This window comes from Carcharhinus amblyrhynchos, chromosome 24 (assembly GCF_965287045.1).
Source record: "Carcharhinus amblyrhynchos chromosome 24, sCarAmb.v2.hapA, whole genome shotgun sequence".
Lineage (NCBI taxonomy): Eukaryota > Metazoa > Chordata > Chondrichthyes > Carcharhiniformes > Carcharhinidae > Carcharhinus > Carcharhinus amblyrhynchos.
The window spans coordinates 45,992,861-46,009,180 of NC_137347.1; the positions used below are offsets into that span (position 1 = coordinate 45,992,861).

General features: G+C 44.4%; 1 protein-coding gene across 4 annotated transcripts in view; it reads right to left on the bottom strand.

Moving 5' to 3' along the window:
- ccdc28b (coiled-coil domain containing 28B) overlaps nucleotides 1-16,320 on the bottom strand; it is a 60,861-nt gene that overhangs the window by 36,207 nt on the left and 8,334 nt on the right. For all 4 annotated transcript variants that reach the window (XM_080211539.1, XM_080211542.1, XM_080211541.1 and 1 more), the window contains exons 2-3: nucleotides 14,423-14,597; nucleotides 13,912-14,075 (exon numbers count right to left, since the gene is read on the bottom strand). In XM_080211539.1, the coding sequence (XP_080067665.1) occupies nucleotides 13,912-14,075; nucleotides 14,423-14,583 (325 nt within the window). In that variant the 5' untranslated portion in view covers nucleotides 14,584-14,597. The remainder of the gene's footprint in view (nucleotides 1-13,911; nucleotides 14,076-14,422; nucleotides 14,598-16,320) is intronic.

Consider the following 16,320-nt stretch of genomic DNA (forward strand, 5'->3'; position numbering starts at 1 on the left):
CCTCAATCCCACTAAATCCCATATACTCATCCAGAAGTCTTTTAAAAGACCCCAGCGAGTTCGCCTCCACCACCACTGACGGCAGCCGATTCCATTCACTCACCACCCTCTGAGTGAAAAACTTACCCCTAACATCACTTCTGTACTTGCCTTCCTGCACCTTAAACCTGTGTCCTCTCGTAGCGACCATTTCAACCCGGGGAAATAGCCTTTGAGAATCCACCCTATCTATTCCTCTCAACATCTTATAAACCTCTATCAGGTCGCCTCTCAACCTTCGTCTCTCCAGGGAGAAGAGTCCCAGTTCCCTCAACCTACCTTCATAAGGCATGCCTCCCAATCCAGGCAACATCCTTGTAAATCTCCTCTGTACCCTTTCAATAGCTTCTACGTCCTTCCTATAGTGAGGCGACCAGAACTGCGCACAGTACTCCAAGTGAGGTCTGACAAGGGTCTTATAAGGTTGCAGCATTACCTCCCGACTCCTAAACTCAATCCCTCGATTAATGAAGGCCAGTACACCATACGCCTTCTTGACCACATCCTCCACCTGCGAGGCCGATTTAAGAGTCCTGTGGACCCGGACCCCAAGATCCCTCTGCTCTTCAACACTACTAAGACTCCTGCCCTTGATAGTGTACTCGTTCATCCCATTGGTCCTGCCAAAATGGACGACTTCTCTTGAGTGAAGACAGATGTGAAGTATTCATTCAAAACTCTACCAATGTCCTCTGGCTCCACCCACAGATTGCCCCCTTGGTCCCTCATGGGCCCTAGTCTTTCCATGGTTAGCCTCTTCACATTGATATACTTATTGGATATCATGGAATTTTTCCCTACTTTGACCAGCCAGAGTTTTCTCATATCTTCATATCCTACAATATTTCTCATATCATAGAATATAGGGAGTTAGGAAGGGAGTAAGAAAGGAGAAGAAGGTCCGCAAAGGTGGTAATCTCAGGATTGCTGCCTGTGCCATGCGACAGTGAGAGTAGGAATTGAGATGGAGGATAAATGCGCGGCTGAAGGATTGGAGCAGGGGGCAGGGATTCAGGTTCCTGGATCATTGGGATCTCTTTTGGGGCTGGTGTGACCTGTACAAAAAGGACGGGTTGCACTTGAATCCCAGGGGGACCAATATCCTGGCTGGGAGGTTTGCTAAGGCTCCTGGGGAGAGTTTAAACTAGAAAGGTTGGGGGGTGGGAATCAAATTGAAGTGACTGGGAGAGAGGAGGTTAGAACATAAGAACATAAGAACATAAGAAATAGGAGCAGGAGTAGGCCATCTGGCCCTTCGAGCCTGCCCCGCCATTCAATAAGATCATGGCTGATCTGTCGTGGCTCAGTTCCACTTTCCCGCCCTCTCCCCATAACCCTTAATCCCCTCTCTTATCAAAAACCCATCAACCCGCTTCTTAAAAATATTTAGCGAGGCAGCCTCCACCACTTCAACGGGCAGAGAATTCCAGAGATTCACCACCCTTTGAGTGAAGAAGTTCCTCCTCAACTCCGTTCTGAACCGCCCCCCCTTTATCTTGAGGCTGTGCCCCCTAGTCCTACTGTCTTTTTTGAGCGGGAAGAGTCTCTCCACCTCTATCCTATCCATCCCATTCATCATCTTATACGTCTCAATGAGATCTCCCCTCATTCTTCTAAACTCTAACGAGTACAAGCCTAGTTTATTCAGCCTCTCCTCATAGCTCAACCCCCTCAACTCCGGTATCAGCCTAGTAAACCTCCTCTGCACTCCCTCCAAGGCCAAAATATCCTTGCGCAGGTGCGGCGCCCAAAACTGCACACAGTACTCCAGCTGCGGCCTCACCAATGCCCTATACAGCTGCAGCAAGACCTCCCTACTTTTATATTCAATCCCCCTCGCTATGAAGGCCAGCATCCCATTCGCCTTCCTGACCACCTGCTGCACCTGCAGGCTGGGTTTTTGCGACTCATGCACAAGGACCCCGAGGTCCCTCTGCACCGTCGCCTGCTGCAGTTTTTCGCCACGTAAGTAATAGTCCTTCCTACCATTCTTCCTACCAAAGTGGACCACCTCACACTTGCCAACATTAAATTCCATTTGCCATTTCCTGGCCCATTCGCCCAGCCTATCTAGATCCTTCTGCAGACTCTCCACACCCTCCACACAATTTGCCTTTCCCCCAATCTTGGTGTCATCAGCAAATTTCGACACCCTACACTCGGTTCCCTCCTCCAGATCATCTATATAAATGGTAAATAGCTGAGGCCCCAGCACCGACCCCTGGGGCACCCCACTAGTCACCAACCGCCAATCCGAATAGCACCCATTGACCCCCACTCTCTGCCTCCTATTTGACAACCAATCCTCTATCCACGCTAACACCCTACCCCCAACTCCATGTCCTCTGACCTTCTGCAGTAACCTCTTGTGAGGTACCTTATCAAACGCCTTCTGAAAATCCAGAAAGACCACATCCACCGGCTCTCCTCTATCCACCGCCCTAGACACATCCTCATAGAACTCCAGTAAATTTGTCAGACACGACTTCCCTTTAATGAAACCGTGTTGCGTCTGCCCTATCAAGCAATTCCCTTCAAGATGCCTCGCAATTTCCTCCTTAATGACGGATTCTAACATTTTACCTACCACAGACGTTAAACTAACCGGCCTGTAATTCCCCGCCTTTTGCCTGGCACCCTTCTTAAACAACGGCGTAACATTAGCCGTTTTCCAATCCTCCGGCACTTCCCCGGAATCCAGCGACGTCTGGAAAATAACCACCAAGGCATCCACTATCACCTCCGCCATTTCTTTCAGAACCCTCGGATGCATTCCATCCGGTCCTGGGGACTTGTCCACAATCAGCCCCTCCAGTCTGTCGCGCACCACCTCTCTAGTAACAGTAATGTCATTAAGACCCTCCAGTCCTACCACCTTTCCATCGCTAACACCCGGCAAATTATTCACGTCCTCCTCCGTGAAGACAGAAACAAAAAAGTTATTCATAGCTCACAAATAGAGAGAGCTTGTCGACAGTGTGAGAGGGAGGATAGGCAGGTGATAGAGAAGGGGAGCGCTCAGACTGAAGGTTTGAGATGTGTCTATTTTAACGCTAGGAGTGTTGTGAACAAAGTGGATGAGCTTAGAACGTGGATCACTACTTGGAAATGTGATGTGGTGGCCATTACAGAGACTTGGATGAGTCAGGGACAGGACTGGATACTTCAAGTGCCGGGTTTCAGATGTTTCAGAAGGGACAGGGAGGGAGGCAAAAGAGGTGGGGGTCAGAGATAGTGTCACAGCTGCAGAAAAGATGGACCCCATGAAGGGATTGTCTACGGAGTCTCTGTGGGTGGAGGTTAGGAACAGGAAGGGGTCAATAACTTTACTGGGTGTTTTCTATAGGCTGCCCAATAGTAACAGGGATGTTGAGGAGCAGATTGGGAAGCAGATCCTGGAAAGATGAAATAATAACAGAGTTGTCGTGATGGGAGATTTTAATTTTCCAAATATTGATTGGGATCTCCCTAGAGTAAGGTGTTTAGATGGGGAGGAGTTTGTTAGATGCGTTCAGGAGGGTTTCTTGACACAGTATGTGGATAAGCCTACAAGAGGAGAGACTTTACTTGATTTGGTATTGGGAAATGAACCTGGTCAGGTGTCAGATCTCTCAGTGGGAGAGCATTTTGGAGATAGTGATCATAATTCTATCTCCTTTACAATAGCATTGGAGAGAGATAGGATCAGACAAGTTAGAAAAGTGTTTAATTGGAGCAAGGGGAATTATAAGGCTATCAGGCAGGAAATTGGAGGCTTAAATTGGAAAGGGGTTTTCTCAGGGAAATGTACAGAAGAAATGTGGCAAATTTTCATGGAATATTTGTCTGAGTTCTGCATAGCAATGTTCCAATGAGACAGGGAAGTTATGGTGGGTTACAGGAACCGTGGTGTACAAAGGCTGTAATAAATTTAGTCAAGAAGAAAAGAAAAGCTTACAAAAGGTTCAGAGAGCTAGGTAATGTTAGAGATCTAGAAGAGTATACGGCTAATAGGAAAGATCTTAAGAAGGAAATTAGGAGAGCCAGAAGGGGTCATGAGAAGGCCTTGGCAGGCAGGATTAAGGACAACCCCAAGGCATTCTACAAGTATGTGAAGAGCAAGAGGATAAGACGTGAAAGAATAGGACCTATCAAGTGTGACGGTGGGAAAGTTTGTATGGAACCAGAAGAAATAGCAGTGGTATTTAGTGAATACTTTACTTCAGTATTCACTATGGAAAAGGATCTTGGTGGTTGTAGTGCAGACTTGTAGCGGACTGAAAAGCTTGAGCATGTAGATATTAAGAAAGAGGATGTGTTGGAGCTTTTGAAAAGCATCAAGTTAGATAAGTCTCCAGGACCGGATGGGATGTACCCCAGGTCACTGTGGGAGGCGAGGGAAGAGATTGCTGAGCCTCTGGCAATGATCTTTGCATCGTCAATGGAGACGGGAGAGGTTCCGGAGGATTGCAGATGTTGTTCCTTTATTCAAGAAAGGGAGTAGAGATAACCCTGGAAATTATAGACCAGTGAGTCTAACCTCAGTTATTGGTAGGTTGATGGAGAAGATCCTGAGAGGCAGGATTTATGAACATTTGGAGAGGTATAATATGATTAATAGCCAGCATGGCTTTGTCAAAGGCAGATCGTGCCTTAAGAGCCTGATTGAATTTTTTGAGGATGTGACTAAACACATTGATGAAGGAAGCGCAGTAGATGTAATATATATGGACTTCAACAAGGCATTTGATAAGGTGCCCCATGTAAGGCTTATTGAGAATGTGAGGGGCCATGAGATCCAAGGGGACATTGCTTCGTGGATCCAGAACTGGCTTGCCCACAGAAGGCAGAGAGTGGTTGTAGATGGGCCATATTCTGCATGGAGGTCGGTCACCAGTGGAGTGCCCCAGGGATCTGTTCTGGGGCCCTTGCTGTTTGTGATTTTTACAAATGACCTGGATGAGGAAATGGAGGGATGGGTTGGTAAGTTTGTTGATGACACAAAGGTTGGAGGTGTTGTGGATAGTGTGGAGGGATGTCAGAAGTTGCAGTGAGACATAGATAGGATGCAAGACTGGGCGGAGAAGTGGCAGATGGACTTCCAACCAGATAAATATGAAGTGGTTCATTTTGGCAGGTCAAATAGGATGGCAGAATATATTAATGGCAGGACTCTTGGCAGTGTGGAAGACCAGAAGGATCTTGGGGGTCTGAGGTCATAGGATGCTCAAAACAGCTGCGCAGGTTGAAACTGTGGTTAAGAAGACGTATGGTGTACTGGCCTTCATCAAATCGAGGGATTGAGTTTAGGAGTCAAGAGATAATGTTGCAGCTATATAGGACCCTGGTCAGACCCCACTTGGGAGTACTGTGCTCAGTTCTGGTCACCTCATTACAGGAAGGATGTGGAAGCCATAGAAAGGGTGCAGAGGAGATTTACAAGGATGTTGCCCGGATTAGGGATCATGCCTTATGAGACAGATTGAGGGAGCTCGGCCTTTTCTCCTTGGAGAGACGAAGGATGAGGGGTGACCTGATAGAGGTGTATAAGATGTTGAGAGGTATTGATCAAGTGGATAGTCAGAGGCTTTTTCCCAGGGCTGAAACAGTTGCCACAAGAGGACACGGGTTTAAGGTGCTGGGGAGTAGGTACAGAGGAGATGTCAGGGGTAAGCTTTTCACTCAGAGGGTGGTGGGTGCATGGAATGGGCTGCCAGCAATGGTGGTGGAGGCGGATTCGATAGGGTCTTTTAAGAGACTTTTAAATAAGTACATGGAACTTAGTAAGATTGAGGGTTATAGGTAAGGCTAGTAATCTCTTAAGGTAGGGACATGTTCCACACAACTTTGTGGGCGAAAGGGCCTCTGTTGTGCTGTAGTTTTTCTATGTTTCTGTATCCCTTAATTGCATTACTAATTGCTTTCTTAAGCTCCACCCTGCACTTTCTGTACTTCACTAATGCCTCCACTCATTTGCTTCCCTTGTACCTGCTAAAAGTCTCTCTTTTCCCTCTCATCTTATCTTGAATATCTCTGGTCTTCCACTGTGCACTAGGCTTGTTACTCGTTCCTCTCACCCTGGAAGAAACATGTTGGGCCTGGACCCTTCCCATTTCCTTTGTGAACAACCCCCACTGCTCTGTAGATTTCTCTACAATTGGTTGTTTCCAGTTTATCTTGGCCAGATCCTGCCCTGTTTTACTAAAATCCACTCTTCTCCAATCCAAGCTTTTTGCAGCTTGTCTGTTTCCTTGTCCATAACAAGTTTACATTGTACCATTGTATCACTAAAATGCTCCCCCACCATCACCTCAACCACCTGTCTCTCTTCATTCCCCAGAATTAGGTCCAGCACAGCTCCTTCCCTTGTTGGACCCTCTACATATTGAACTAAAAAGTTCTTCTGTACACATTTCAAAAAATCCACTCCATCCAAGCCCTTAACACCATATCGAACCCAATTAATATTGGGAAAGTTGAAGTTACCTAATATCATTACCCTATTGTTATTGTTTTTACACATCTCTGCAAATTGTGCATACATTTGCTCCCCAATATCCCTCTGACTATCTGAGATTCTATAATAAACACCTAGCAATGTGGCTGCCCCTTTTTTGTTCCTAAGCTCTATTCACAAAGCTTCATTCGATTCCTTCTCTGAGATATCATCTCTCTTTACTGCAGTAACTGCCTCCTTAACTAATAATGCAATGCCTCCTCCTCTTTGACCCCCTCCCCATTCTTACCTGAAGATTCTGTAGTCTGGAATGTCGAGCTGTCAATCCTGCCTTCACTCAACCACTTCTCTGTGATAGCTACTATATCACAATTGGACATATCAATCCTCATCCATAACTCATTCATTTTACCTGTAACGCTCCTGGCATCAAAATAGAAGCCCTCTAACCTTGCCTTACTCCCTTGAAACTTAATATGGCTACACTCCCTCTGACTTGATTGTTTTACTGTATGCTATGCTGTGTCCCTATTCAGCTAACAGTTTGTGTCCCCCTCACCCTGCCAAATTAGTTTAAACTCCTCCCAGCAGCACTAGCAAACTCAGCCTGCAACGATGGTCTACATCTGGTTCAGACATAGACCATCCTGCATGTACAATTTCCCCAGAAATGATTCCGGTGATCCAGGAATCTAAAACCCTCCCTCCTGCATCAACTCTTTCAGCCGAACATCTGCACTATTCTCCTTGTTCTGTGTTCGCTAAGATATGGCACTGGGAGTAATCCAGAGATTACACCCAAGAGGTCTTGCTTTTTAGTCTACTGCTAACTCTGAATTCTTGATGCAAGACCTCATCCCTCTTTCTGTCTATGTCGTAGGTATCTCAGCCTTGTCAACTTCCCGCTTCAGGATGCCTTGCAGCCTTTCAGTGACATCCCTGACCCTAGCACCAGGGAAGCATCACATTCGTGTTGCAGCTACACAGTCTAATATAGAAAATGTTTTAAGTACAATAAGAAGGGGAAAACATTGAATAGGTCGATGGAGGCCTTTAATAAGAACATAAGAAATAGGAGCAGGAGTAGGCCATCTAGCCCTTCGAGCCTGCCCCGCCATTCAATAAGATCATGGCTGATCTGTTGTGGCTCAGTTCCACTTTCCCGCCCTCTCCCCATAACCCTTAATCCCCTCTCTTATCAAGAACCCATCAACCCGCTTCTTAAAAATATTTAGCGAGGCAGCCTCCACCACTTCAACGGGCAGAGAATTCCAGAGATTCACCACCCTTTGGGTGAAAAAGTTCCTCCTCAACTCCGATCTAAGCTGTCCCTCCCTTATTTTGAGGCTGTGCCCTCTAGTCCTGCTATCCTTTCTAAGCAGGAAGAATCTCTCTACCGCTACTTGGGAATCAAGTAGATAAGGTTGTTAAGAAGGCATACAGTGTCTTGGAGTTTATTGGTAGGGGGATTGAATTTAGGAGTCGCAGCGTCATGTTGCAACTGTACACAACTCTGGTGCGGCCACACTTGGAGTACTGTGTGCAGTTCTGGTCCCCACATTACAGGAAGGATGTGGAGGCATTGGAGAGGGTGCAGAGGAGGTTTACCAGGATGTTGCCTGGTATGGAGGGGAGGTCCTATGAAGAGAGACTGAGGGATTTGGGGTTGTTTTTGCTGGAAAGAAGGCGGCTAAGAGGGGATCTTATTGAAACATATAAGATGATTAGAGGTTTAGATAGGGTGGATAGTGATAGCCTTTTTCCTCGGATGGAGAAAGCTAGCACGAGGGGGCATGGCTTTAAATTAAGGGGGGGTAGTTATAGGACGGATGTCAGGGGTAGGTTCTTTACCCAGAGGGTGGTGAGGGATTGGAATGCCCTGCCTGCTGCAGTTGTAAATGCGCCTAGTTTGGGGGCGTTTAAGAGATCCGTGGATAGGTTTATGGATGAAAAGGGTTTGGTTTAGGTTAGAGGGTCATTGTTTTTTAACTGGTCGGTGCAACATCGTGGGCCAAAGGGCCTGTTCTGCGCTGTAATGTTCTATGTTCTACCCTATCCATCCCCTTCATTATCTTATACGTCTCTATAAGATCCCCACTCAGCCTTCTAAACTCCAACAAGTAGAGACCCAGTCTATTCAGTCTCTCTTCATAGGCTAACCCCCTCATCTCCGGTATCAGCCTAGTAAACCTCCTCTGCACTCCTTCCAAGGCTAACACATCCTTCTGCAAGTGCAGCGACCAAAACTGCACACACTACTCCAGCTGCGGCCTCACCGGTACCCTGTACAGTTGCAGCAAGACCTCCCTGCTTTTATATTCAATCCCCCTCGCTATAAAGGCCAACATTCCATTCGCCTTCTTGATCACCTGCTGCACCTGCAGACTGGGTTTTTGCGACTCATGCACAAGGACCCCCAGGTCCCTCTGCACCATAGCATGCTGCAGCTTTTCATCCTTTAAATAATAATCCCTCCTACTATTATTTCTACCAAAGTGGATAACCTCACGCTTGCTAACATTATACTCCATCTGCCAGGTCCTCGCCCACACGCTCAGCCTATCCAGATCCCTCTGCAGACTTTCCACACCCTCCACGCAATTTGCTTTTCTGCTCATCTTCGCATCATCAGCAAATTTCGTTACCCTACACTCAGCCCCCTCCTCCAGATCATTTATATAAATAGTACACAGTTGAGGCCCCAGCACCGATCCCTGCGGCACTCCACTAGTCAACAACCTCCAACCAGAATAGCACCCATTGATACCAACTCTCTGCTTTCTATTAGACAGCCAATCCTCTAACCACGCTAACACCTTACCCTCAACTCCATGCACCCTAACCTTTTGCAGCAACCTTCTGTGAGGCACCTTATCAAACACCTTTTGGGAATCTTTGCAAATGGAAAGTTGTTTCAAGTAATGTTCCATAGGGTTCGGTGCTGGACCTTTCTTTTTGCATTATGTACTAATGATTTGGACAAGAATGTGTTGGGGTACACAATTGGAAAATTTGCAGACGTCACAAAGATTGACTGAGTAGTGGATAGTGTAGACAATTGGTATAATCTTCAAAATGATATTGTTGGCTTGGTGGAGTGGGCGTAAAGTGGCAAATGGATTTTAACATAGAGAAACGTGAGTTAACTCATAGGAAGGTCAAACGGTTCTAGAAAATACACAGTAAATGGAAATATACTACGAAGAGTAGATGAAGTGAGGGATCTTGGCATACAAGTACACAGGTCTTAAAGGCAGCAGTTCAAGGAGACAAGGTTGTAAAGAAGGCTTATGGATATGGAACGCTCACCTTCATGGCAGAGGTACTGAATATAAGGGTAAGGATATGTTGGAATTGTATAAAACACTGGTGAAGCGACAATTGGAGTATTATGTGCAGCTCTGGTCACCGTATTACAGGAAAGATGTAACTGCTCTGGACAGAGTGCAAGAGGAGGTTTACAAGAATGTTGCCTGGGATAGAAAAGTGTAGCTATTAGGAGAGATTGGATAGCTTGGGGTTATTTGCCTTGGAACAAAGAAAGGTGTCTTGATAGAGGTGTATAATATTATGAGGGAAAGTGATAGAGCGGACAGGATAAAATTGTTTTCCTTGGTGGAGAATTCTAGAACCAGAGACATAGATTCAAGGTAAGTGTCAGTAGGTGGAGAGGGGACATGAAGAATAATTCTTTTTATGCAAAGGGTGGTGGGTGTCTGGAATTCGCTGTCCAAGTTGGTATTGGAGGCAGAGACTCTAATCTCTTTTCAAAAGTACCTGGATCTTCACCTTCCCAGTACTGTGTTACACCACTGGGCACTGGGTGACCTCAGGTTTCCATGGTCAGGATGGACTGAACGGCCTCATTATGTGCTGTAACTTTTCTATAGTTTGAGGTGCCAAACCATGGTGGGAGAATAGGATGAGGTGATCAAAAACTTGGTCAAACAGATGGGTTTTCAACTAAGTCTTAAAGGTTAAAGAGCGATTTTGAGATGGAGTGGTTTCAGGAAAAAAATCGCAGAAGTAGAATGGAGCTGGAGCATTCCCCACCAACCTTGTACAAAGGGAAGGCAGCTGTAGGGCCAATGGGAGGGAGAATGCAGGAAGCAAAACCTTAGAGAAATTTGAAGGTCAAAAGGAGTGAAGTTTTAACTGATCCAACATCCAACCTGGTCCACAAATGAGGAACAAAGTATGTTTAAAATTGAATGTGTTGGAGAAGAGAGAGCCAGTACAGGTCAGCAAGAACACAGAGGTGATTGGTAATCAGAGCTTACAACTTGTCCCATATCCTTGAATGTTATGATATTTCAAGTGCTCATCCAAATATTATTTTAAAGGTTTGAAGGTTTCCGGCCTCCACTACCTTCCCAGGCAGCACATTCCAGATTCCCACCACCCTCTGAGTGAAAAAATAATTTTACAAATCCCCTCAGAATCTCCTGCCCCTTATCCTAAAACTGTGCCCCCGTGTGGATTAACCCCTCAACAAGGGGAACAGGCTGCTTGCAACTCACTCTGTCCATACCTCTCAGATGCACCTCAATCATGTCCCCCCACTACCTTTTCTGCTCTAAAGAAAACAATTCTAGCCTATCTCGTCTCTCCTTATAGCTCAAATGTTCCATCCTTGGCAACATCCTGGTGAATCTCCTCTATAGCCCCTCTAGTGCAATCACATCCTTCCTAAAGTGAGGTGACCAGAACCGCACAGTACTCCAGTTGTGGCTTACCCAACACTCTGTACAACTCCAACATTACCGCCTTGCTCTTATACTCTGTACCACCACTGATATAGAACATAGAACATTACAGCGCAGAACAGGTCCTTAAGAAAAAAGCAATGACCCTCTAACCTAAATCAATCCCTTTTCATCTATAAACCTATCCACAGACCTCTTAAACGCCCCCAAACTAGGCGCATTTACAACTGCAGCAGGCAGGGCATTCCATTCCCCCACCACCCTCTGGGTAAAGAACCTACCTCTGACATCAGTCCTATAACTACCCCCCCTTAATTTAAAGCTATGTCCCCTTGTGCTAGCTTTCTCCATCCGAGGAAAAAGGCTATCACTATCCACCCTATCTAAACCTCTAATCATCTTATATGTTTCAATAAGATCCCCTCTTAGCCGCCTTCTTTCTAGCGAAAACAACCCCAAATCCCTCAGTCTCTCCTCATAGGACCTCCCCTCCATACCAGGCAACATTCTGGTAAACCTCCTCTGCACCCTCTCCAAAGCCTCCACATCCTTCCTATAATGTGGGGACCAGAACTGCACACAGTACTCCAAGTGCGGCCGCACCAGAGTTTTGTACAGTTGCAACATGACATTGCGGCTCCTAAATTCAATCCCCCTACCAATAAACGCCAAGACACCGTATGCCTTCCTAACAACCTTATCGACTTGATTTCCAACTTTCAGGGATCTATGCGCATATACACCTAGATCCCTCTGTTCGTCAACACTATTCAGAGTCCTACCGTTAGCCCTATACTCTACACATCCGTTATTCCTACCAAAGTGAATTACCTCACACTTTTCCGCATTAAACTCCATCTGCCACCTCTCGGCCCAGCTCTGCAACTTGTCCAAGTCTCTCTGTAAACTATGATACCCCTCTTCACTATCTACCACTCCTCCGACTTTGGTGTCATCAGCAAATTTACTAATCCATCCTTCTATACCCTCATCCAGATCATTTATAAAAATTACAAACAGCAGTGGCCCCAAAACAGATCCCTGAGGCACACCACTCGTAACTGAACTCCATGACGAATACTTTCCATCAACCACCACCCTCTGTCTCCTATCCGCTAGCCAATTCCTGATCCAATTAACTAAATCACCCTCAATCCCATACATCTGCATTTTCTGCAGAAGCCTTCCATGGTGAACCTTATCAAACGCCTTACTAAAATCCATATATACCACGTCAACTGCCTTACCCCCATCCACCTCTTTGGTCACTTTTTCAAAAAACTCAATAAGGTCAGTAAGGCACGACCTACCCTTCACAAAACCATGCTGACTATCTCCAATCAATTCATTACTCTCTAAGTAACTATAAATCCTATCCCTAATAATTTTTTCTAATACTTTGCCCACAACAGAAGTAAGACTCACCGGTCTATAATTCCCGGGGAAGTCTCTATTCCCCTTCTTAAACAATGGGACAACATTCGCTATCCTCCAGTCTTCTGGCACTATACCTGAGACCAACGACGACCTGAAGATCAGAGCCAGAGGCTCTGCAATCGCCTCTCTTGCCTCCCAGAGAATCCTAGGGTAAATCCCATCCGGACCAGGGGACTTATCTATTTTCAAACCCTCCGTATACTTTGTACCACCACCGATATACTCCGTACCACCACCGATATACTCCGTACCACCACCGACATACTCCGTACCACCACCGATATACTCCGTACCACCACCGATATACTCCGTACCACCACCGATATACTCCGTACCACCACCAATATACTCCATACCACCACCGATATACTCTGTACCACCACCGATATACTCCGTACCACCAGTCTCATGCACAGGGATTTTACCTTCTGGAGAAGAGATTGAGGAAACTAGGTGTGCATTCTGTAGTATTTCAATGAATGAGACATAATTATTGAAACTTACCAAGTTTTTACAGGAATGGGAAGGTGCTGTAGGAAGGGAATGGAGGATTAGGGGCAATGAATAAGTGGACTAGCTTATCACAGAAGGAGTGGTCCCTGCGGAATGCTGATGGGGTGGGGTGGGGTGGTGGGTGAGGAGAAGATGTATTTAGTAGTGCCATTATGCTGGAGTTGGTGGAAAATGACCCTTTGAATATGGAAACTGATGGGTTGAAAATTGAGGACAAGAGAGACCCTGTCATCGTTCTGGAAGGAAGGGGGTGAATGCAGAGGTGGGGAAGATGGGTCAGACATGTTGAGTGCCCTGTCAACCATTGAGGGAAGGGAAATCCTCAGTTGAGGGAAAAAGTAGACATATTTGAAGCGCTGGTTATGAAGGTGGCATCATTGGAACAGCTGCAATGGAGGTAGAGGGGCTTGGAGAATGGGAGCAGGGTGTGAAGAGCTGTAGTCAAAATAGCTGTGGGAGTCAGTGGGTTTGTAATGAATATTGGTGGTCAGTTTATCATCAGAAAAGGAGACACGGGGTCAAGGAAGGGAACTACTGAAAATAGACCACATGAAGGTGAGGGAGTGAAAATTGGAAGCAAAATCAATAAATTTTTTGAGATTCAGACGAGAGCATGAATTGACATCGATATAGTCATCAATGTAATGAAGCTTTGGGAAAAGGTTTCAAGAAAATCACAATGTTATCTCTAACAAACCACACACATTTTATTAATCATGTTACATAATTATATCACTCATTATTTTTAAATGTCACATTTTCTTTAGTCAAATTACTCACCAAAAGCTTGCAGCTTCCCAGAGTGGAAATCATTCAGTAAATTTAGCAAGCCACATTCCATTTCTCTCACATCAGAAACATCCGTCAGGAACGAGTGCTGAATTGGAGCTGACTTTGTCACCTTTCCAGTTTGCTGTGGGGGCTTCACTTTATCTCTGTTTGTCCTGTTCAAATATCCAAACAATTATTCATTTTAAAGTGTGGATCAATATAAAATCATTTCAATCATAATATCAACAATTTCATGTTAATGAAAAGAAAAATAGGCACCTTTTTTAAAAAATGATAGGTAGCCTCCTTATACTTTCCAAGTCTATTATTTAACTTTGGGAGTAATGCTAAAATGTCCATAACGAACAGATTTTTTTCATACAAATCAGTGTTTGTGCCAAGTTTAATAGCCTGTACATTAAAAACACATTCATAATGACAGGTCAGCAAAATAGAAATCAGTTGGTATGAATTACACAGGAAAAAGAAATACATTTAAACCAGTTAACTTGGTACTAACCGCTTCAATTTTGATCTTAGTTTTGGTGAAGGGGGCTGAGGTAAAGCAGTGGAGAATGTGGCACTCTTACTGGTCGGCATAGAAGATTTCCTGGGGTTACCCACTGGACCGTGCTGGTATAAAGTGACCTTTGGGCTTCTCTTCTTTTTCTTCTCTTCCATTCTCAGATCTTCCACTGTTGTAATCAGATCAAAGCTGAGTTAACTAGTTAATCAAATTCATATTTTTAAAAGCTCTAGCCACACAACACAGGGATGATTTTGCAAACATTTTCTTGCATTCTTCAAATATGTAATTTGTTTTGTAAAAAGACAGGTGTTTAAAAGAAATACAGATTGAAATAAAGCATGTTGTGAAAAATGAATGCACTGTAACCTCTCCAGTCAGGAAATCTATTGTTTGAAAATAACACTTGTCCGAAAACATTTTGAGCAGATCCCAAGCATTCCTTCGACATCACTGGCATAATTTTAGTACAACATTTTGGGAATGGAAACAGGAAAGATACAGTATTTGGATAAGTAAAACAATTTTTATTAATGCTTTATAATGTTTTATCACTGATTTATGTTTCAGGAAAATATTTATATCTGTGTGCTTCCAGTTTGAATACTTAGTATCATTAACATTCCAAAATCCAGAAATGACATGTTCTCTAACATTCTGTTCTAGTGAGGTTACAATGTAATTTAGATATAAAATTACCCTTGTCACTTGCATCAATGTATTCCCTTTCCTTACGAAGTTCATGTGTTTTGAAATTTTAGATTAACATTTTAGATTTATAATTCAGAATTTTAAATGTACTTCCCATCAGAAATGTCTTAAAATAACTGAAACATGGTTGTAAAATTCTAAGTGCCTGGTAGTAACCTGTCGTATCAATCGTTACATGATTTATAATAGGGTGGACAAGAGAGGAAAAAAAAATCAGCAATATCATGACATGACCACCATATAAAACTAGTGTTTATATTTGATCTATAAACAGTGCACAAAATAAATCTTGCCCCGGTTCAAAAGTTTAATATTTCAATGAGGAATCAAGGATATTCAAATTATTCACCTTTATTTTGTGTTTAGAATAAAGTACAAACTCCTAGATGGTCAAGTAAAGGCAGCAGCCACTGGTCACTGAAGATTTTATTCTTTGTTTGCTGGATTGGCTTATCCCAGTTTAGAAGCAGCTTGAACATTACAATTGCCTTCAGCACTTGGAGCTTAATGAAGGAAAAGCTCAATAATTTCCTGTCATTGTCAATCGCCTCTGCTGAAGGGTGTGTTTATGCTCATCAAGCAGGACAGCTTTGGCTAGGCTATGACCCCCTTCTCAGTCAATAACCTGACAACACTCACCGCAGTAGCTCACACCTGTAGGATGGGAAGGTTCAAGTGGGCAAAGCTACAATCCTCTTCACAGTCTAAAAATCTTCCAGCGCTCAATGTTGGAAATCATATCTGCCAGATGGGACATTTCAAGTGAGGGGAGATTCAGAAAGACAAAGGACAAGGCAAAAGTGGTAAAGATAACCAGAGTGTGACAGGAAGGGATAGAAAGTACAAAGATGATTTGCGAATAGTGATGAGGACCTTCGGAGGATACAGATCAGTTGGAGACTTGGGCGGAGAGGTGGCAGATAGCATTTAATCCAGAGAAATGTGAGGAAATGCATTTTGGAAGGTCTAATACTTATAGGAAATATACAGTAAGTGGCAGAAACCTTAAGAGTATTGATAGGCAAAGGGATCATGAGTGTACAGGTACACAGGTCACTGAAAATGGCAATGCAGGCAGAGAAGGTAGTCAAGAAGGCATATGGCATGCTTGCCTTTATCGGTCGGAGCACTGAGTTTAAAAATTAGCAAGTCATGTTGCAGCTTTATAGAAACTTAGTTAG